General features: G+C 43.5%; 1 protein-coding gene across 5 annotated transcripts in view; it reads right to left on the bottom strand.

The window, feature by feature from the left end:
* Positions 1-22,012, bottom strand: part of PIK3CD (phosphatidylinositol-4,5-bisphosphate 3-kinase catalytic subunit delta) — a 64,336-nt gene that overhangs the window by 20,585 nt on the left and 21,739 nt on the right. For 4 of the 5 annotated variants that reach the window (XR_011559727.1, XM_070759263.1, XM_070759262.1 and 1 more), the window contains exons 8-11: positions 13,439-13,660; positions 8,421-8,517; positions 3,118-3,248; positions 770-829 (exon numbers count right to left, since the gene is read on the bottom strand). Coding sequence is in view for 4 of the 5 variants with exons in the window: in XM_070759263.1 (XP_070615364.1) it covers positions 770-829; positions 3,118-3,248; positions 8,421-8,517; positions 13,439-13,660 (510 nt within the window). In the remaining variant the exon portion in view is untranslated. The remainder of the gene's footprint in view (positions 1-769; positions 830-3,117; positions 3,249-8,420; positions 8,518-13,438; positions 13,661-22,012) is intronic. The other variant, XM_070759264.1, reaches the window with a different exon arrangement.

Here is a 22,012-nt window from a genome sequence, read left to right as displayed (position 1 = left end):
GGGTCTCCTGCTTGAGCAGGGGGTCAGATTAGAAGACCTCCCAGCTGTCTTATTCTGTTTTTACCTTACAATTAACTGCACCTCTATAACTGTCTGGTTTGGTTCTACAACCCAACAAGACTGACACAGACTTCAGAGGAGAATCAGAACTGCAGAAAAAACAATTGCTGTCAACCTTCCTTCCATTGAGGACCTGAATACAGCACGAGTCAAAAAGAGGGCGGCGAAAATATCTACAGACCCCTCGCATCCTGGACATAAATAGTTTCAACTCCTACTCTCAAAACAATGCTATAGAGCACTGCACAACAAGACAAAAGAACAGTTTTTTTCCAGAATGTCATCGGCTAAACAAATAATTCCCTCAACACTGTCAAACTACTCACTAAGGCTGCATTACTATTACTATTAGTCTTCTCATCGTTTGTATCCCACATCTCCTCCCACTTATGACTGTAACTTATTGCTTGTATCCTTACGATTTATTGATTGTTTCCTGATTGCTTATTTGACCCCTATGACAATCATTAAGTGTTGTACCTTATGATTCTTGACAAATGTATCTTTTTCTTTTATGTACACTAAGAGCATCTGCACCAAAGACAAATTCCTTGTGTGTCCAATCACACTTGGCCAATAAAGAATTCTATTCTATTCTATTCTACTCGCACCCTCAATTCCCATTTAAAGGAGAGTTTCTGCATGGCATCCCAGATAGAGCTCAAAACATCTGCCAGACTTTTTTTTAAAAAGTTTGTTTCGTACTGACCTCTTCTAGATCCTCATCCATACTGTAGACACCATGGCCGTTCTGCCCGTTTTCTAAGATCTGGGACAATAAAACACAATGTCAGGGTTCCAAATAGCTTTCAAAAGTAAATCAGAGTCCAAGGCTCAGCATTTCTGAAAGTTCCAATTTATTAACGGAGCACATCTGTGAGAAACCCGAATCTAAAGCTATGAGGGTTTCTCTGCCCAGTTCAAACTTCATTCCCTTGCCTCCACACCCACAAATTCATCAAGTTGATCAGTTGTCTTTTGCCAACATGCCCGTTACTCCCATCAGCTTCCAGGCAGGTGCTGAACAAAGGATGACCTTGAGAATCTAGAAGGAATTTGTTATGGCTACATCTCCACATCCAATTTCCCACAGCAAGAATCAAGCATAAAGTGTGGCAGGCCAAAGTCTCCAATTCAACGATGGTTTCTGACACACACACACACACAATCCCAATGTTATAGCTGATGGCAAATTTCTTTGAAAAATGTACCATATTTTTCAGAGAATAAGATACACACTGTCAGCGTTCAAATTAGCACCCGAGAAACAAATCAGAGCCCAAACCTTGGCTTTCTTCCAAGTTCCAATTTATTAACAGAGCCATGTTGGTTATGAACTGTAGTCAACCCGATACTAACTTTTCCTACAGTTCTCCACCCAGGTTAAGTTTCATCCTTCATCCCCAGACCCACAAGTTCATCACATGGACCACTCTGGTTCTCTCAACGTCCACAATCCTCCCCTGTACTTCCGGCTAGTGCTGAACAAAGGATGACCTTGAATCTCTGGAAAGAATTTGTTGTGGCTAGTATTTTTCCTTCTCTTGCAACCACCCCTTCCCAATTCCTTCCCCCTCTCTCTGATTATTCCCTGCTATTACTGTTATATCCTCTGTGACTGCTTGTGTTATGTGTTAAATGCTGGTTTATGTATTTATAAGCTGAACAAGTAAGATACAATGGTACCTCTACTTAAGAACTTTTCTAGATAAGAACTGGGTGTTCAAGATTTTTTTGCCTCTACTTAAGAACCATTTTCTACTTAAGAACCTGAGCCAGGAAAAATTTCCCAGGAAATTTGAGAGTGGCACGAAGGCCCGGCCAGTTTCCTGCCATTCTCCCTTTAATCCCAGCCATCTGGGCTGCCAGAGGAGCCTTTCGGTGGTGTTTAAGGAGGCTTTGGCATTCCAGAGCGAACAAAGCATTTTCCTTTCTCTGGGTGCTTGGACAGGGAATAAACCTCTGCCAGCATCCGGAGAAAAGAAATGTTCCCTTCGCTCTGGGCAGCCAAGGAGTCACCACAGCGAAGGAAAGGCACCGGCTACAAAGCGAGCGAGAGGAGAGGGGAGCCCTTCAGCATGGGAAGGAAGAGGCAGCAGGTAGTATCAGCAGCAGCCAGTGTATGGGAGGCAGCGTATAGGAAGCAGCCTCACGCCAGGTTTATTGGAGGTGCGTGCTCCTCCTCGCTGCCTCAGAGTCCCTCTTTTTTTTTTTTAAGCCTTTAATTTTTGGATTTTTTTTATTCCCTTCACCTCACCTTCTTCCTTCGGCAGCGACTCTCCTCCTCCTCTTCTTCCTCCTCCTCCTCCCACCCAAATTCCGAGCTTTTATTTCTTTCCTAATGGGTTTGCATGCACCATTTGCTTTTACATGGATTCCTATGGGAAAAATTGCTTCTACTTAAGAACGTTTCTACTTAAGAACCTGGTCACGGAACAAATTAAGTTCTTAAGTAGAGGTACCACTGTATAATATTGTATACGTACTGACTGATTTGACTGTGTATGACTAGGATTGTTCTTGACTAAGCTATTTGCCAAAGGAAATAATATTTATACACTTAATGTATCTGGTTATCTGAATTACTACTTGTATCTTTGGGCTATCAGCTTGGATATCTGCCACATCCACATTTGCTCTGTGCATCCTTGGCAACTCAAGGATTATTCTGCACACTCCTTAACACTTAACGGAAATCTTCCAAAAAATTATTTTGGAAGAAAGAAGTTGGAAGAAAAGAAGAATCACAACGGGTGGGCCACCATTTGCATGAATGCATTGAATTTCAAAGGGAAAAATGTTTGGATGATACGGACGACCTTTTAGGGAGGACAGTGCAACACACACACCATTCTGGGATCTTGTTAAGTTTGGGAACGACCCCACCATTCCCGCCAACCTCCTTGCCTGCTTTTGGGCACAACCTCAACCGACAAACACCAAGAGGACTGATCAAATCATCCCAGCAATCTATTTGTCCAGTGACCCAGAACACAAAACAAGCAACAGGGAACACACACACACTTGACTTCGCACACACACTCTGAGTAGTCTCACCTGTCTCGTGGAAGGGTAGTAGATCGGATACAACGATATGCCGGGGAAGCGGATGACGAGCGTGGCAGCGCTATCCGTGTTGGGATTGGTCTGGATGGTACCCGTTGGGTTTAACAATTCTCCTTTCTCGTCTGGAAAGGCAGAAGGGCTCAAGTTGCCAAACGGCTGCATTCGAACGGGGAGCCTCACTTGGCTAGGTTTTACAGGGTGCCGTAAACCCCGTCCGCCAGAACAAACCAAAATCATCAAAACATTATCCCGCCGTGCCCTACATGGACCGGGCCTCCCAGTGATGGGCTGCTGCCCCCACGGGGGAGGGGAGGACGGGGACGGGACGCAGTGCGGGTAGTAAGTTTATGCACTATTTATTGAATGCTTAAATTTTTTAAATTGTCTTTCCTTCTCTACTACCTTAGTAAGATCCTTAATTCCTTTTAAAATAGGAAGTAATTAAATAGTATGTTTTTAACCCATAAACGCTTTAATCATTTTAATCATTATCTAGAACTGAACTTTTATAGCAATTAAAGAAAATTGAGCTACTTGCCTAATCTGTTATCATACTGAACCTTGTGGGTTCAGGACAAAACCTTAAAATGCGACTGTATTCCTCAACAAAGAATGCTGTCTAATTGGCCTTTTTTTGGCTATTCAAATAATGGGACTTAAACAACTGAAATAGAGTCCAAGCACCTGTTTGAAAATTTATATTGGCCGGTAAGCCACTCCCACCCAGTCACATGATCTTTAAGCCACCCCCCCTGGTCACATGATTGTCAAGCCATTCCCACCTGGTCACATGGTTGGCAAGCCACCCCCACCCAGTCATCAAGCCACACCTACACAATAACACACGCCCACAGTGTGGTAGTAAAAATTTTTTGCAGTCCTTCACTGGGGCCTCCATATTCAATGTTGGCAAATTCCAGCAAATAACATCAAAATAACTGGTAGGACAGGACCAACCAACTTCTCGCTTGCAAAATTACAATTTGTTCCAAAGAACAGAAGGCAGTGTTATTTGTGCCGTCAGGGTGACGAGGAGTCCACTCTTCGTAGTTGCACTTATCTGCAACCAGCTTGAAAGCCGAGCTAAGTCGAGCCTCCATATCCAAGAGCAGTCCTTGTCAGAGTTAATTTTAGAAATTGCTTTGGAAGTGGGAATAATCTCAGGCATGGAAGGTTTCCAGAATAAAGACACCACAGCAGGAGTTCTTCCTTCAGAAGATTTTTATCTGGCAAACCTATGACATGGGTGCCACAGGTGGCACGTGGAGCCATATCTGCTGGCATGTGAGCCGTTGCCCTAGTTCACCTCCAACATGCATGTGTGTGGCAGCCAGCTGATTTGGCTTCCAGATAGCCTTGGGGGAGGGGAGGGGGGAGGGCGTATTTACCCTTCCCCGGCTCCAGGGAAGCCTTTGAAGCCTGGGAAGGGTGAAACACGAGCCTACTGGGCCCACCAGAAGTTGGGAAACAGGCCATTTCTGGTCTCCAGAGGGGTGGTGAGGGAAGCTGTTTTTGCACTCCGCAGGCATTGAATTATGGATGTGGGCACTCGTGCATGTGCAACATCATGCATGCACACTCTTTCGGCACCCGAGGAAATAAAGGTTTGCCATCACTGCACTATACTATATTACAAAACAATCAAACTATTACACTAGACCAGTGATTTTCAACCTTTTTTGAGCCGCGGCACATTTTTTACATTTACGAAACCCTGGGGCACATTGAGCGGGGGGGGGGGGCGCTAAAAAAAGTTTGGACAAAAAAATTCTCTCTCTTCCTCCCCTTCACTCTATTTTTTTCTCCCTCCCTTTCTCTTTCTTCCTTCCTTTCTCTTCCTTCCTTCCTCTTTTTTGCTCTCTTTCTCTCTCCCTCCCTCCCTCTATGTCTTTCTCTCTCTCTCCTTCCCTCCCTCTCTTTCTCTCTCTCTTGTTTTCTTTCTCTCTTTCTCTCTCTTTCTTTCTCTTGTTCTCTCTCTCTTGCTTTCTTTCTCTCTCTCTTATTCTCTTTCTCTCTCTCTCTTTCTTGCTTTCTCTCTCTCTTGCTTTCTTTCTCTCTGAGCTTCGCGGCACACCTGACCATGTCTCGCGGCACACTAGTGTGCCACGGCACACTGGTTGAAAAACACTGCACTAGACGACTCCACTACTAACCACAACAGACCACTAACCACTACAACAGAACAACCACCACGAACCACCCAATGCAAAGGTGCATTACAATATGTTGTGGTTCAGCCTGAGGCTGCTCAGGGACCGGCTGCGTCTCTGCTGGCTCCATGCCCGGAGGAGGATGACAGCGCAGAGGAGGGGGCTGAACAGTCGGACGGGGGAGAGGAGAGTCAGGAATGGGATGAAGGAGAACAGCATGAGAGCCCCAGGGGGGGCTCTCCCCAGCCAGTAGCTTGGAGTCATTAGGTGATGACGCACAAGCTGTCATTGACATGAGACAGAGGCGTTCAGAGCAATGAAAGGAGCAGTTAAAGAAATATTATCACCATTGAATTAGAAACAGCTGGGTTTGGGGGTGGTCCTCATCAGCAGGGTTTAAAAGGCAGGCAAGCCCTTGAAGCCATGTGGAGTGTTAGCAATTGGAGTTGCGGTGACCTGCTTTGATTCTCAGCGTCTCTGATCTTGGCTTGTGGCCTAGCAGTCTGGAAGACTCGTGGGAGGCGTATGTTTGCTATCTACAGCTTCGTCTTGGCAGCAAGAATCCTGTATATCTTTGAAGTTCCAGCGTTTTCCTGTTTGTAAGGACATTTTCTGTTACCTGTGTTTTCTTTGAATTCTATAAACTGCCTTTGCCTTTTACCGGTGTGTCTGGCTTATCTTTTTGGGTTGGTTTTAGCTTCCGGAGTGACCCAGACAGAACACAATATATACAAGTATTGGCCAATCAGGTCGTGGCACATTCTGCTGATGCATCAGGACTCAGTATTCTACTTTACATTAATTTCAGCATTCTCACTGTATAGTGGTACCTCTACCTAAGAACGCTTCTACTTAAGAACTTTTCTAGATAAGAACCGGGCGTTCAAGATTTTTTTGCTTCTTCTTAAGAACAATTTTCTACTTAAGAACCCGAGCCCAGAAAAATTTAATTTAATTTAATTTAATTTATTAGATTTGTATGCTGCCCCTCTCCAGAGACTCAGAGCGGCCATTCCCCCTGGGTTTCTCTGTCTGGCGCAGTGTATGGGAGGCAGCCTCGCGCCAGGTGTCGCGCCACCTCAGAGTCCCTCTTTTTTTTTTAAGCCTTAAAGTTTTGGATTTTTTAAATTCCCCTCACCTCACCGTCTTCCTTTGGCAGCGACTGTCCTCCTCCTCTTCTTCCTCCTCCTCCTCCCACCCAAATTCCGAGCTTTTATTTCTTTCCCAATGGGTTTGCATGCATTATTTGCTTTTACATTGATTCCTACGGGAAAAATGGCTTCTACTTACAAACTTTTCTACTTAAGAACCTGGCCACGGAACAAATTAAGTTCTTAAGTAGAGATACCACTGTATTGGCCAATCAGGTCGTGGCACATTCTGCCGATGCGTCATGACTCAGCATTCCTTCTGCTTTACATTAATTACAGCATTCTCACTGTATCTGGAATACAGGTTTCAAATCCTGACAGTCCTGTACTGCTCTAAATTACATGATCAAACAATTCCCAGTCCACAGCAGAATGTTTACCCTGGTGGATTATGAAAGACCTCCATTTTTAAGACGAGATTAGACAAACCATTTATCTCAAATGGTACAGGGCAGTGATGGCAAACCTTTTTCATACCAAGTGCCCAGACAGGAACACATGCGTGCGCGCACACCGGAGCCTTAGAAGCCAGAAGACCAGCTGCCTGGCGCAAATGCGTCTGCCATAAACCAGAAGGTATAGTGTTTTGCTGCTCGAAAGGGGGTTAGTCTAGATGACTCCCCAGGTCCCTTCCAACTCTTTTAATCTTGTGATTCTGTGATTCTATCTTTTGTTCCGTCCAGCCTGGTTAATTAGCAGTAATTAATCCCCAATGAAGATTTGGGAAGCAGAGTCACTAGGTATATTTGTCTATGGGAAACATCCAATGAAATCATAGGGATGTCTGTCCGACTGGCAAAAAAAAATCCCTCATTATCGGCCCAGCTGATAACAAGCTTCCAAAAGAAAGTCACGAATTCAAGTCATTAAATCTCGGCGTTGACAGGCACTCACAAATGCTTTCCAAAACCAGGATGGCAGGATTACAGAAGGATTTGAGAGATAAGAGACCCTTTAGCTGCTAGTTCTCTCTCTCCATATGGGAACGTTGAACTTTTACACCGGGGTTTCCCATCGTCCTCCCTTTTATATTCTCTGAGATGACGAGCTGTGCATAGAAGTATTCAATGCCCAGATCTACGTCGCTGGAGATATTCTTGTCTCCCCCTCATCCTTCTTATTCTGGCATCTATACAGTGGTACCTCTAATTAATTTGTTCCATGACCAGGTTCTTAAGTAGAAAAGTTTGTAAAAAGAAGCAATTTTTGCCGTGGGAATCAATGTAAAAGCAAATAATGTGTGCAATTGGGGAAACTGTTTCCTCCCAGGGGATTCCTAGAGAAGCCCCATGGAGGCTTCTCCCTACCTTTTCCAGCCTGGTTTCCTCCCAGGAGATTCCTAGAGAGACCCCATGGAGGCTTCTCCCTGCCTTTTCCGGTCCTGTTTCCTCCCAGGAGACTCCTAGAGACACCACGGAGGCTTCTCCCTGCCTTTTCCAGCCCTGTTTCTTCCCAGGGGATTCCTAGAGAGGCCCACAGAGGCTTCTCCCTGCCATTTCTGCTTACAGTTTCGGAGGCTCAGTTTTGTAAGTAGAAAATGCTTCTTGAGAAGAGGCAAAAAAAATCTTGAGCACATGGTTCTTATCTAGAAAAGTTCGTAAGTAGAGGTGTTTGTAGGTAAAGGTACCACTGTAATTGGGTCCACCATATCCCCCTCTTCATCTGACTCCAACTTTACCACAACTGGGGGGTTCTGCAGTCTCTGGAGGTTCCCCAGGCCCTAACTCTCCCGCACTCTCACTTTCTGATTCCTCTGATAAACACAGTGGCCTATGATACCCAGATGGACCCAGTTCATTCTCCTCAGTGATCAAAGGAGCCGGATGCGAGCCAACCACAAGATCTTTAAAACCCGCTTCTGGGGGTTATTTAGGCTAGAAACCCGACGGTTTTAAATAATCTTGAATAAATTAAAAGGAGTGGACTCATCCAAACAGCCGTCCTCCTTTTTTCTCCCTGGGGGAAAAAGAGACACAGGAAGGATTTATCCCACCTGGGAAGGCCGACCACATGGACAAGACGCATTCTCCGGTTTTCAGCTGATCTTGGTAGTCGAAGAGCATCACGTTCACCCAAGCGAGCGGGCAGTCCTAGAGCAGAGAGAAAAGAAGACGTTGGCAGGGATGATGGGACACCTGGTGATGTTAGGGCTGCCAAGAACAGGCTGCCCTGAAGACAAGCCAGGGCAGACCTTAAAACAAAACAAAAAAGTTGTTTTCCAAAGCCAAACTCAATTTCAGCTGCCTTTTCGCCCCACTGCCTACCTCCTGCTTGTGGTATCCTGCTTGAAAGTCAACCGTTAATCTGGTTCAACAGAGATCCACCAAATGACCCCCAAACCTTTGCAGTGTAAACAAGACACGGATTCCAGCTACAAAGGACTGTTTTTGGGATGCTACCACACATTTCCTTGCCAAGGGAGGTTGGCCAAGAAGCTAACCAAAGTTCCTTCACTTCCTTCCTCCCCTTATATATTAATAATATTATTGTTATTATTCATCATGCACAGTCAGCCAGATGTTCATACTGGGGTTTGGCATTTTTTTCAGTGCTTACCAAGCACCTGGGATAGGCAAGTCTGGATGTTTGATGGTGTTATAGATATTGCCACAGGATGATGATGATAACATTCATTAAACATGAAACTCAGTCAACTGAACATTTAAAAATATATCACAAATATTATTGACTGGCACATCTTCACCAACATCATCACCATCACCATCATCATTATTGTTATTATTATCACTAATGTTATTATCATTATTGTTATTATTACTACTACTACTACTACTACTACCATTATTATTATTATTATTATTAGTAGTAGTAGTAGTAGTAGTATCCTACCCAGGCTTCATGCTCTGGGGCAGGGATAGGCAACGTTGGCTCTTCTATGACAGGTGCACTTCAACTCCCAGAATTCCTGAGCTATGATGGGCTCAGGAATTCTGGGAGTTGAAATAAACAAGTCATAGAATAGCCAACTTTGCCTACCCCGGCTCTAGGGAATCCAGAGCATGATACCATGGTCTTTCGAGACTGAAGGATGTCAATGCAATGCATTATTATTATTATTATTATTATTATTATTATTATTATTATTATTATTATTATGTTGTTGTTGTTGTTATTTACAAAAAACAGTAATACACAATAAACAAGATTGATATGCTGGATTTTGTATCACAATAACACTTTCCAAGCGTCTAGGACTATGTGATGTGTTTTCATATGATGCGCACAGATCCAAGTACGGTGGCCTTTTGCAACTGACAGATTCTGATTTTGTCAATGTTTATTGTTTTCAAATGCTGGCTGAGGTCTTTTGGCACAGCACCCAGTGTGCCGATTACTACTGGGACCACCTGTACTAGTTTATGCCAGAGTTGTTGTAGTTCGATTTTAAGATCTTGATATCGGCTAAGTTGTTGTTGTTATTATTATTATTGTTATTATTATTATTATTATTAATAATTTTCATGCATTAAACATGAAATTTTGTCAACTGAATATTTAAAAATGTATCACAAATATTATTGACTTGCACATTATTATTATTATCATCATCATCATCATCATCATCATCATCATCAATTTATATTCATTAAACCTGAAAATCAGTCATATGAACATTTAAAAACGTATCACAAATATTATTGACTGGCACTTTATGTTATTGTTTTGTTGCTCTTATTGTTATATAAATAATATAAATATTATTTATATAATATAATAATATAAATAATAGAGTTGAAGAGAAGGCCAGGGGGGACATGAGAGCGGTCTTTCAATATTTGAGGGGCTTATATAGAGAGGAGGGGCAGTCAACCTAATTTCCAAAGCACTTGAAGGCCACACAAGGAATAATAATGGATGGAAACTGACCAAGGAGATTCAACCTGGGAATAAAGAGAAATTTTCCAACAGCCAGAACAGTCAACCCCTGGAACAGAAGTTGCCTTCAGAAGTTGTAGGAGCTTCATCAATGGAGATTTTCAAGAAGAGACTGGACTGCCATCTGTCAGAAATGGTGTAGAGGGCTGGACTAGATGACCTATAAGGTCCCTTCAAACTCTGTATTCTATTCTATTTTTATTGTATTTTCCCTTCTAATTCTAATTATAATTCTTGAGCAGAGGGTTGGACTAGATAACCTATAAGGTCCCTTCAAACTCTGTATTCTATATTCTATTGTATTCTCTCTTCTCTCTTCTAATTCTAATAATTCTAATTCTTTTATTCTCCTCCCTCCTTTGAACTTTGAGCCAAAGTGAGTCAGGGCACCAAAAACCGGCAACTAAGCAGGGAGCGGTGAGTAATTCAGTGGATGGACTCCAAAAAGCAGATGACTTGGCAAGTTTGGAGGAAATGGGGAAAACAGAGGCTGCATGACTCAGCAAAGGACGCTAAAGCACACGCGCAAGCCATTGGCCCCACTTCTAGGAAGTCCCAACGCCTTTCGTTCCCCCCCCTACCCCCCACCCCGCCAGCAGTCTTTGGCAGCTGCACAGCCTGTCTGTTGGCACTTTCTCCTGTTTCTACAACTGAGAGAAATGCATGCATCTCGTCCCCGTGGCCGAAACGAAATCTTATTTTAAACATCTGGAAAGAAACAGGGACTTTCTCAGAAAGCAGCCGTTTTTTATACAGATGTCAAAGAGAAGGCAGCCCCAAGAAGAATATAAGCAGGCACACATGGGCTAATTCTCTCTTCTTTTTTCTTTACCCCAATTCAGGAGGAGATGTGAGGCGAACATTTATTTTATTTTATTTTATTTTAATTTATGTTATGTTAATTTAATTTATTTAATTTTAATTTAATTTAATTTAATTTAATTATTTTAATTTATTTTATTTCATGTTAATTTAATTTAATTTAATTTTAATTTTAATTTAAAGACCGCCTTTCGCCTAGCGGACTCAGGGTGGTTTACAAGAATAAAATATGAACAAAGATTAAAATACTACAATACATAAAAGAAGTAAAAAAAATAAAACTCAGTATAAATAATATTCAGTCATCCCGCATTCATACGACTGGCAGGAGCGAAGGCTCTCGCTCCAGGCCCCAGGCTTGCTGCCATAAGTGTGCTTTTAATGCCTTTTGGAATGCCGAGGAGAGTGAGGGCGGTTGGAATCTCCAGGAGGAGTTGATTCTAGAGGACCGGGGCCGCAACAGAGAAGGCTCTTCCTCACAGTTCTGCCAGCCAGCATTGTTTGGCTGACGGGACCCAGAGAAGTTAACTATGTGACCTAACCAGTTGCTGGGACATGTGAGGCAGAAGATAGTCCCATAAATAATCTGGTCCTAAACCAGATTAAACTCCTGGTTTAAACTCCTCAATGCTTCTAAAACCTTCCAAGCAGTCTTATTCTTTTGAAAAACCCTCATTTTTGCTTCTTTTTAAAATCCTGAATCTGCCATCATTTCCCCCGCGCAGCCGATCTCCTCTTCCCGCACTTGACTTTCCAATGTGCAGGATTCTCAAATCGCTATGGTTTTCCCAGTTGCAACCTGTGGCTTATGAAAGTTGGACCATAAGGAAGGCCGAGCGCCAAAGAATGGAGGCCTTTGAACTCTGATGGTGGAGAAGACTCCTGTGAGTCCCTTGGACTGGGAGGCGATCCAACCAGTCAGTCCCATAGGAGATCAACCCTGACTGCTCTTTAAAAGGCCAGATCCTGAAGACGAAACTGAAAGACTTTGGCCACCTAATGAGAAGGAAGGACTCACCGGAGAAGAGCCTAATGGTGGGAATGATGGGGGGCAAAGGAAGAAGGGACGACAGAGAACGAGGTGGTTGGATGGAGACATTGAAGGAATCTGTATGAGCTTAAGTGGACTCCAGAGGATGGTAGAGGACAGGAAGGCCTGGAGGAACGTTGTCCATGGGGTCACGATGGATCAGACACAGCTTTGCAACTAACGACAACAAACTGCTATCAATTACAGGTAAGGGTTAAGTTTTACGACCCCAACTTGCAAGAAACAGTTGCTGCAAATTTTGGGGAAACCTTCTCAAAGTTGCATTTCTCATCCGCATGGCTGGTTTTTTAAAAAAGAATTCTTTATTTACACATAAGAAACATTAAACAAACATTGAAAACTATTGGACACTTTGCACCCTGTTTTGTCATTCCATTCAATAATATATCTAGAACAATAAATACCATTATTATTCAAAATGTATGTATGTATGTTTGTATGTATGTAATTTGAAAGGGACCTTGCAGGTCATCTAGTCCAATCTCTTCTTTTGGATCTTACAAAATTACATATGATGGGGGCAGCATATAAATCCAATTAATAATAATAATAATAATAATAATAATAATAATAATAATAATAATAATAAAAAATGGTAACGAGAGAATATTAATAGTAATAATATAATAATAATAATAATAATCATCATCATCATCTCTCATTACTATTCATTTTTATCCAAACCTTTTTGTTTACATTTTTCCCTTTATTTTTCAGTTCTTTGACCGTTTTTCTTTTCTAACCATTGATAGAATTTATCCCATGTTACATAATACTCTGTCACATCCTTATCTTTCATTTCTAGTGTTAGTCTGTCCATTTATGCACATATCATTATTTTTTCTATTAACTTCTGTTGGAATATTTTCCTTTTTCCAGTTTTGCATAGAAGAAACATAGAAGATTGACGGCAGAAAAAGACCTCATGGTCCATCTAGTCTTCCCTTATACTATTTCCTGCATTTTATCTTAGGATGGATATATGCTTATCCCAGGCATGTTTAAATTCAGTGACTGTGGATTTACCAACTACGTCTGCTGGAAGAATAAATTTGTCCTTCCAAATATCCAAGGGTAATTCCTAATAGAAACAATTCTGGGTTTTTTCCTAATATTTCTTTCAGCCATGTCTTGACCCTATATATATGCATATACGTATACATGTACATATACATACATACATACATACATACATACACATGCAAAGATGGTGCCAGTTCGATATGGCAAAAAGGACTTACCGCTTTTTTGGATTTCTTCTTGGTGGACCTGGCCTTTTTGGCCTTTTCCACTACTGAGTACAGGGCCAGGCAGAGCCGGGCCATGCGGGGTAAGTCGCAGACATGAATGTCAAATTTTAACGTCTGATCCCACACGGGCTCGGAGCAAACGTTGGCTTCGATGCTGGTCACCATTTTGCAGAGCATTTCGTGACCGTGGTAGAGTCCAGCTTGTACAACCAACTGGAGGGGAAAAATATAAAAAGGAGATTAATGGACAAAGGGAAACAGGCCATCCACACTTTCAGCCCCAAAATGAACAGCAATCCAGAAAGTCTCAAATCAGTGGGCCGAGGTAGGATGTCATAGATGCAAAACTCTCGTATCAGATTTCTAGTCCTCATGGCTGTGGGATGGCAAAACCCTTTGGGCAAACATGCTCAGCTATTATAGATAGCCCTTGATTTAATGACAGTTTATTGACTGACCATTCAAAGTTACAATGGAAATTGAAAAAAGTACATTTTCCCCCATACTTGTGACTGATCATTTGATCAAAATTAGGACACTTGGCAACTGATTCATTTTTTTTTAAGTATAATTTTTTATTTTATGTTTCTCCACCATAAAAATAAGACAATACATTGAAACATAGAAACATAGAAGATAAGCAGCAGAAAAAGAACTCACAATCCATCTAGTCTGCCCTTATACTATTTCCTGTATTTTATCTTAAGATGGATATATGTTTATCCTGGGCATGTTTAAATTCAGTGACTGGATTTCCCAACCATCTCTGCTGGAGGTTTGTTCCAAACATCTACTACTCTTTCAGTGAAATAATATTTTCTCACTGTGTTTCTTATCTTTCCCCCAACTAACCTCAGATTGTGACCCCTTGTTCTTGTGTTCATTTTCCTTTTAAAAACACTCCCCTCCTGAACCTTATTTAACCCTTTAACATATTTAAATGTTTCGATCATGTCCCCCCTTTCCCTTCTGTCCTCCAGACTATACAGATTGAGTTCATGAAGTCTTTCCTGATAATACATAATTACAAACACTAAAACAATACTCATAATCAAACATAATTTTTTTCTTCTCCATTTTAAACCTTCAATTGAGGCTTTTATCTCTCATTACTCTTCTAGACAAAAAAATCTGTAAAATTCACACATTATCAATTATTAAACCTCTAATTAAAAAATCTTGAATTTCCATAGTAATTTTGGTCATCTCGGCACATTCCATAATTTTAGTAATGTTAGAGTCAAGGGGATTATTCCCTGCTTCCAGGTTTGAGCATATGTGATTCTGGCAGCTCATAGAATCTGTAATATAAGATATTTTTCTTGACGCGTGAATTTTTATCTGGATATTCCTAGTAGGAATAACTCCGGTTTGAGTGTTACATCAATCGATATGACTTGGTCCATTAGAGCTTTAATATCCTTCCAGAATTGATTTATGAATAAGTAAACCAGTCCAAATTTATCCCTATATCTTGTAGTTGTTGTCTTGTTAGTAAGGTATTGTTTTCATCTAATGGTTGTTGGTATGTTAGGGATCTGGAATATGAAAAAAGGTTGGGATACGTAATTAATTTGTTAGGGGCTATCCATTTGGGTACGGAGTGGTAATAATTTTTTTATATAGTTTGCCAAGTTGTTATCAAAGTTTTACATAGGTAGTGTTGTTTAAAATAATAAGGTATTTTTTGGGAGTCCATCATTAAGAATGAGTGCCATCCAGATTGAAGGTCGAAACCTTCAAGTGTTAGCAGTCTTATGTTCTTAAGAGTCACCCATTCTCTTAACATAGTCAAATTTGCTGCTTGGTGATATAATTGAAAATTGGGAAGTCCTAGACCACCTCTATTTCTGTGGTCCTGAAGATTTTTTAGTTTAATTCTGGCCTTTTTTTTGACCAGATAAATTTCCAAATTTCTCTGTGCAAAGTTTCAAAGAAGGATTTGTTCAAATTTATTGGTGCAACTTGGTAAAGGTATAAAAATCTTGGTAGGATGTTGCATTTAATAGCGAATATTTTCTCCATCAGGGAGAGTTTCAAATTTGACCATCTTAGTAGACATGTAACAATCCAATCCAATACTAAAATAACTAAAAAAAACCTTATTATAAAAACCAAACATACATACAGACATACCATGCGTAAATTGTAAAGGCCTAGGGGGAAAGAATATCTCAATTCCCCCATGCCTGACGGCACAGGTGGGTTTTAAGAAGTTTACGAAAGGTGAGGAGGGTGGGGGCAATTCTAATCTCTGGGGGGGAGTTGGTTCCAAAGGGCCGGGGCCACCATAGAGAAGGCTCTTCCCCTGGGTCCCGCCAAATGACATTGTTTAGTTGACGGGATCCGGAGAAGGCCCACTCTGTGGGACCTAACTGGTTGCTGGGATTCATGCAGCAGAAGGCGGTCCCTGAGATAATCTGGTCTGGTGCAATGAAGGTATAACTAATCCAAATACCGACAATAACCAATTCGACTTTAAAGATAAAATATTTGTAACATAATTTTTTACTTCTTTAGCTACTTCTAACTTAATCTATTTTTATATTAACTTTTTTTATATATTTTTTTTACCATCTACACCTACTACTCCAATGCACTATTCTGTCACATATTCTACAAACGTCTGCGATCACGCAGATTCTCTTTACTCCTTTCTTTCTTTTCTATACTTGTCTTTTTCTATTCTATCCTTCCTTTTTGATTCCCCCATTTCTTTCTTTTTTTTCAGGATCCATTACAATGGTTTCCTCTTACTAGCTAGTTAGTTACTAATTAGTATATATTATGTGCATATACTTTATATCTGTTGTAAATATACTTTGTATATGTTGCTATGAAATGTAATTCGTTTTGCAAGATAATTACTTATACCATTCAGAATTCTCCATATATTTCAGAATTACTTTAACAATGATGTAATCACCTGCCTATCCTCCTTACTCCTTTTGACCCTCACCTCCTTTTTTTTCACCCCTTTTTTTAAATGTGAAATTTAATAAACTATTTTTTTAAAAAAAAATCTTTTACTCCATCTTACTATAAAAAAACTTAACATTGCATCAATATGAACATTAACTTCTGTGAAATCAAACTGTCCACTTAGGAAGCAACACTGATTGACAATAAATTTCACATGTTATCAGCACATTCAACGTTGTACAGAATAAAGTATTCAATGAGAACATTTCATTCATTCACATCTAGGATGTGTTCTTTGAATGTTCCCTTTATTTTTTTGAGCAGTGTATACAGTATACAGTGTATATACAGCTGCCCGATCAAATCCCAGTAAGGGTATGGCTAGCTGATGAGGCCAGAACAAGGCCGAAACAGCGCTATCCCAGTCTCCCTTAATTTTAAAAATTCAGCAAAAACATGTGATACATACAGTATATATATAATACATACAGTATATATATGTAAAGTACAAACCACTCTTAGTACATCATTTACTCCATAATATAAAGTTCTATATATTTAAACCAAAAACATTAGCTAAGAAATGTGTTAAATCATTACTTAGTGCTACCACCATTTCTTAACTTTGACTCATATTTATGATGGTTACAATTTCCCCTTTAGCGACCTTCTGACGTAAAAGTCAGATTCACTTAAAAAAACATTGTGAATTAACTAACTTTAATGGCTGTGACAATTAACTTAATGGTGGTAAGAAAGTTCGTAAAATGAGGCAAAACTCACTTCACAACCGTTTCACTCAGAACAGAAATGTTGGCTATTAATTCAAGGATCCTCTGTATTGAATTGTTTTGTTTGTTTGTTTGTTTGTTTATATCCCGCCTTTAATTACTTTTACAAATAACACAAGGAAGAGAACACACACTAGACTCCTTCACCACTGCCCCCAACGACAAACCTGTGAGGTGGGTTGGTCTGAGAGAGAGAGAGAGAGAGAGTGAGCGGCTCAAAGTCACCCCGTTGGCTTTCCTGGCTAAGACAGGATTTGAATTCATGGTCTCCCACTTTTTACCTTGGTGCCTTAATCACTGGACCAAACTGGCTGTGACTACGCCCGTGCTGATGAACTTATGGCACGTATGCCATAGGTGACACATGGAGCTATAAAACACATGAGGCACTGACCTATCAGCTCCAGTGCGCATGCGCGACTTGGCTAACTAATTTTCAGCCTTCCGGAGGGTGAGGGAAAGCTGTTTTCGCCCTCTGCAGGCTTCAGGAAAGCCTGTGGATAGCAAAAACAAACTCAACGGGCCTATTGGAAATTTGGAAGTTAACCTTTGGTAGGCCAGTTGGGCAGTTTTCCTCCCTCCACAAACTCTGGAGGCTTTCCTGAAGCCAGGGAAGGTGAAAAACAGCCAAATGGGCCTAATGGAAGAACCGTTGTACCTACCTGAACGGTCTTCTCGATGCCCTGGAAGGAGAGTCCAGCATGGGTTTAGCTCAAGTCTTATTGGTAGGACTGAGTTTCAAATTAACATAAATAAATAATAATTAGGTACCGCCCCCTTGCTGCCCCAAGTAACCAGTTTTAAAAAACGAAAAGATGTAAAGGTAATGAACTTTATTAACAACCATAATAACATAAGAAACAGTCTCATCAAACCAAACTCCCATGGTTCTTCGGGAGGGTATGGACTCTCCTTCCAGGGCATCGAGAAGACCGTTCAGGTAGGTACAACGGTTCTTCTCCCATGCCTCCTGGAAGGAGAGTCCAGCATGGGATATACCCAAGGTCCAAGGTTCAGGGAGGGAGATTGTGAACCATGGGTGGTACCTCCCCGCACACCTTCTGGAGTACCCGTCTGCCAAAAGCAGCTTCAGCTGAAGCGAAGGTGTCCAATTTGTAATGGCGAATAAAAGTTGTGGGTGAACTCCAGGCCGCGGCTCTGCAGATATCTTCAAGGGGGGCTTGTGATGCCCACGCTGCCGAAGAAGCCGCACTCCTTGTCGAATGAGCCTGTATACCACTCGGTGGAGTCCTTGCGCTCGCTTTGTATGCCTCAACTATACATAGTCTCACCCACTGGCTGATAGTATTCGATGATACCCTGAGGCCCAGTTTGCTAGCACTAAACGAAACAAACAAAGCCTCAGTTTTGCGAGAACTGCCGGTACGCCTGATGTAAAGCTTCAGCGCTCTGCGTACGTCTATCTTGTGCCATTTAAGCTCTAAAGGGTGAGTACCGTGAGCACAGAAATCCGGTAACACCAGCTCTAGAGCCCTGTGAAAGTGAGAGTTAATCTTTGGAAGAAAGGTGGGGTCCAGACGTAAACAAACTCTGTCTGGATAAAATTGACACAAGTCTGATCTGACCGACAGGGCGGACAGTTCGGAAACCCGCCTAGCCGAGGTGACCGCCACCAAAAAGGCCGTCTTAAAGGAAAGGTAACGCAATGGAACAGTTCTCAACGGTTCAAACGGTGGTCCCGTGAGGGCCTGAAGGACCAAGGTCAAGTCCCATGTGGGAAAACGATGAACAGGAGGGGGATGCGTGTTGGTAGCCCCTCTGAGGAAATCCTTAATCCAAGGGTGACTAGTTAAAGGTCCCCCATCGTCCCGCTTTATAATGGTGGCAAGCGCTGCGACCTGGCGTTTTAGCGTGTTTGGCGCCAAACCTTTCTCCAAACCCTTCTGCAAGAATTCCAGGACAGGGATGACTGAGGAATCCTGTGGTCGAAGGTTCCTGTCATTGCAGAAGGAATGAAAGGCTGCCCATGTTGCCTGATAAATTCGGACTGTGGAAGGGCGTCGAGCCGCTTGAATAGTCGCGATAACATTCTCGGGAAGGAGACAGCTCCTCAACCTGTCCCCTTCAAATGCCATGCGGTTAAGTGAAACCATTGAGGTTCCGGGTGGTACACGAACCCCTGGCTGAGGCATATCCGGTCGTCCGGTATCCTCCACGGTGGAGAAATGGACAGCTCTCTGAGGTCCGCAAACCACGGTCTCCGCGGCCAATGAGGCGCTAGCAAGATCACCTCCGCCTCCTCCGACAGGATCTTCCTTACCACTGATGGAATGAGTGGAATCGGGGGGAAGGCGTACAGTAGGACCTTTGGCCACTGAAGATGTAATGCATTGACTCCTTCGGCTCCCGGAGCTGGAAACCGGGAGTAGAACCTCCGGAGTTGGGTATTCTGGGGGGTAGCGAAGAGATCCACCACCGGTTCCCCGAACCGACGCGAGACTTCCTGGAACAGGTCCGGATCGAGCCGCCACTCCGCCGGGTCCAGTTCCTGGCGACTGAGCCAATCCGCCTGCTTGTTGTCCTCCCCCGCGATGTGCTCTGCATGGAGGGAGGAAAGATGAGTCTCCGCCCAGTTGAAGAGGAGGACCGTCTCTTCCATCAACCTGAGAGAGCGCGTTCCGCCCTGGTGATTTAAATGCGCCCTGGTCGCTACGTTGTCCGTGCGTACAAGGACGTGGTGACCTTCCAGCAAGGTGGCGAAGGCCAGCAAGGCCAAGCGGACAGCTCTCAACTCCAAGAAATTGATGTTTATTGGACATAGTTCCTGGGGGCTCCAGAAGCCCTGAGCCACCTGGGACTGGATGTGAGCCCCCCACCCCAGCAGACTGGCGTCTGTGGTGAGAATCGTGTGATGGCATGGTCCGAAGGGAGTGCCCTGCCGCAGTGCTGCAGATCTCCACCAGCGGAGGGAGTGTTGCAACTCGCATCCCACGACGGTGAGACGGTGTGTATGACTCAATCTGCGACGCTGAAACGGGAGCAAGGTCCACTGGAGAAGTCGATAATGGTAACGGGCCCAAGGGACAATGTCCACGCAGGATACCAGGGTCCCGAGTACCTTTGACAGGAAAGACAACGGCACCGTTCGGCTCTGTTGAAGGCCGGCTATGAGGGAACAGATGCGGTGCTGTCTGTCCGGAGATAGATACACTCTTTGAGAGACCGTATCGATCACCGCACCCAGATGAATGAGTCTGGTGGCAGGAGTCAAATGGCTTTTTGGCGTGTTGATGGTAAAACCATGACGCTGTAGACAAGACATCGTGGTTCGTAAGTCCTTGTGCGCCCTCTGGCGGGTTGGAGACAGAAGTAAGATGTCGTCCAGATATGCGAGAATCCGTATCGGGCGGGACCGCAGATCGGCCAGTAGTGCATCCAGTACCTTCGTAAAGGTACGTGGGGCCGATGATAGGCCAAAGGGCATGGCCCTGTACTGGTAATGGACGTTGTGTAGACAGAATCGAAGGAATTGTCGATGGTACGGGTGTATGGGAATGTGCAGGTAGGCCTCCTTCAGGTCCACTGAAGTAAGCAGGTCCCCTGCCCGAACAGAGGCCAGGATGGAGCGGAGGGAGGCCATCTTGAACCGTCGATACAGAATATACTGGTTGAGACGTTTGAGGTTCAAGATGAGCCTGCAACCCCCGGAGACCTTGGGTACAAGGAACACCCTTGAATAGAACCCCGTACCCTTGGAATTGTCCTGAACAGGTTCGATCGCCTGGATTTGTAAAAGGTGGAGAATTTCCTGATCCAACAAAGACCTCCTTTCGAAGTCTCTGGGGACCGGACAGGCAGTAAAATGGTTTGGAGGATCGTGTAGAAACTCGATCTTTAGCCCTTGGGAGATAGTGGCTAAGACCCAAGGGTCTGAGGTGGTAGCTCGCCATCTGTCGCTGAACTTTTGTAGCCTGCCCCCCAAGGGAATGTCGTCCGGGCAGTCACTTGGCACGTCTGGCGTTCCGTTGTTGGTATCCCCGGTATGGACGTCTCGTCTGGGAGAAGCCTCTGCCTCGTTCCTGGGAATACTGTCGGTCATTCCTGTAGGATGAGGAAAAGGCCCCCTGCGAGTAAGGTCTGGCCTGCTGTGAAGGGGCGGACCACGAGTCCCACCGAAAGGACTGCCTACGGGAGTACGGACCAGCCCTGCGGTCCTGGCGGCGGAAAGATCTTGGGAGGACCTTCCTTTTATCCTTATCCTCCACCAGGACAGGATCTAGGGCCTCCCCGAACAATTTAGTGCCCTCAAAGGGAGCTGAAGACAAAGTCCACTTGGACTTGGCATCCACCTGCCAATTTCTGAGCCAAAGCAGGCGCCTTGATGAAATGGTGGAGGCCATAGCCCTGGAGGCAAATTTTGCGGCATGCAGGGTGGCATCCGTGGAAAATTCTGCCGTCGCGAGGAGCTTATTCAGGTCCTGCCGCAGTCGAGTCTCCTCAGGAGCCAGTCTCGCCTGAACCTCCTGAATCCACATAATGGATGCCCGACTGAAGAAGGAGGCGGTGGAGGCTGCTCGCAGAGCCCAAGCGGCCATCTGGTGGGTCTTCTTGAGAAGATTTTCCGCTCTCCTTTCATCCGGTTTCAAGTTGTCCGCCGTCTCCGAAGGCACAACCGTGCGGGAAACCAATGTGGCCACTGGTTTGTCCACAGGAGGAAACTGGAGTAGCGTCTCCATGCTGTCATCAAAGGTATAAAACCTGCGTTCCAGGTTTGAAGGCCCTTGCGCCGCCGCCGGATGTTGCCACGGGCGCTTGACATTCTCGAGGAAGATCTCCAGTGCAGGAACCTTGTCCGATTCTCTGGCGGGTTCCTTACATAGAGCAGCTGAAG

The sequence above is a fragment of the Erythrolamprus reginae genome, chromosome 8 (genome assembly GCF_031021105.1).
Source record: "Erythrolamprus reginae isolate rEryReg1 chromosome 8, rEryReg1.hap1, whole genome shotgun sequence".
NCBI classification, from domain to species: domain Eukaryota; kingdom Metazoa; phylum Chordata; class Lepidosauria; order Squamata; family Dipsadidae; genus Erythrolamprus; species Erythrolamprus reginae.
Note: the sequence above shows the minus strand (reverse complement) of the source record. Positions and strands in the feature narration are given on the sequence as shown.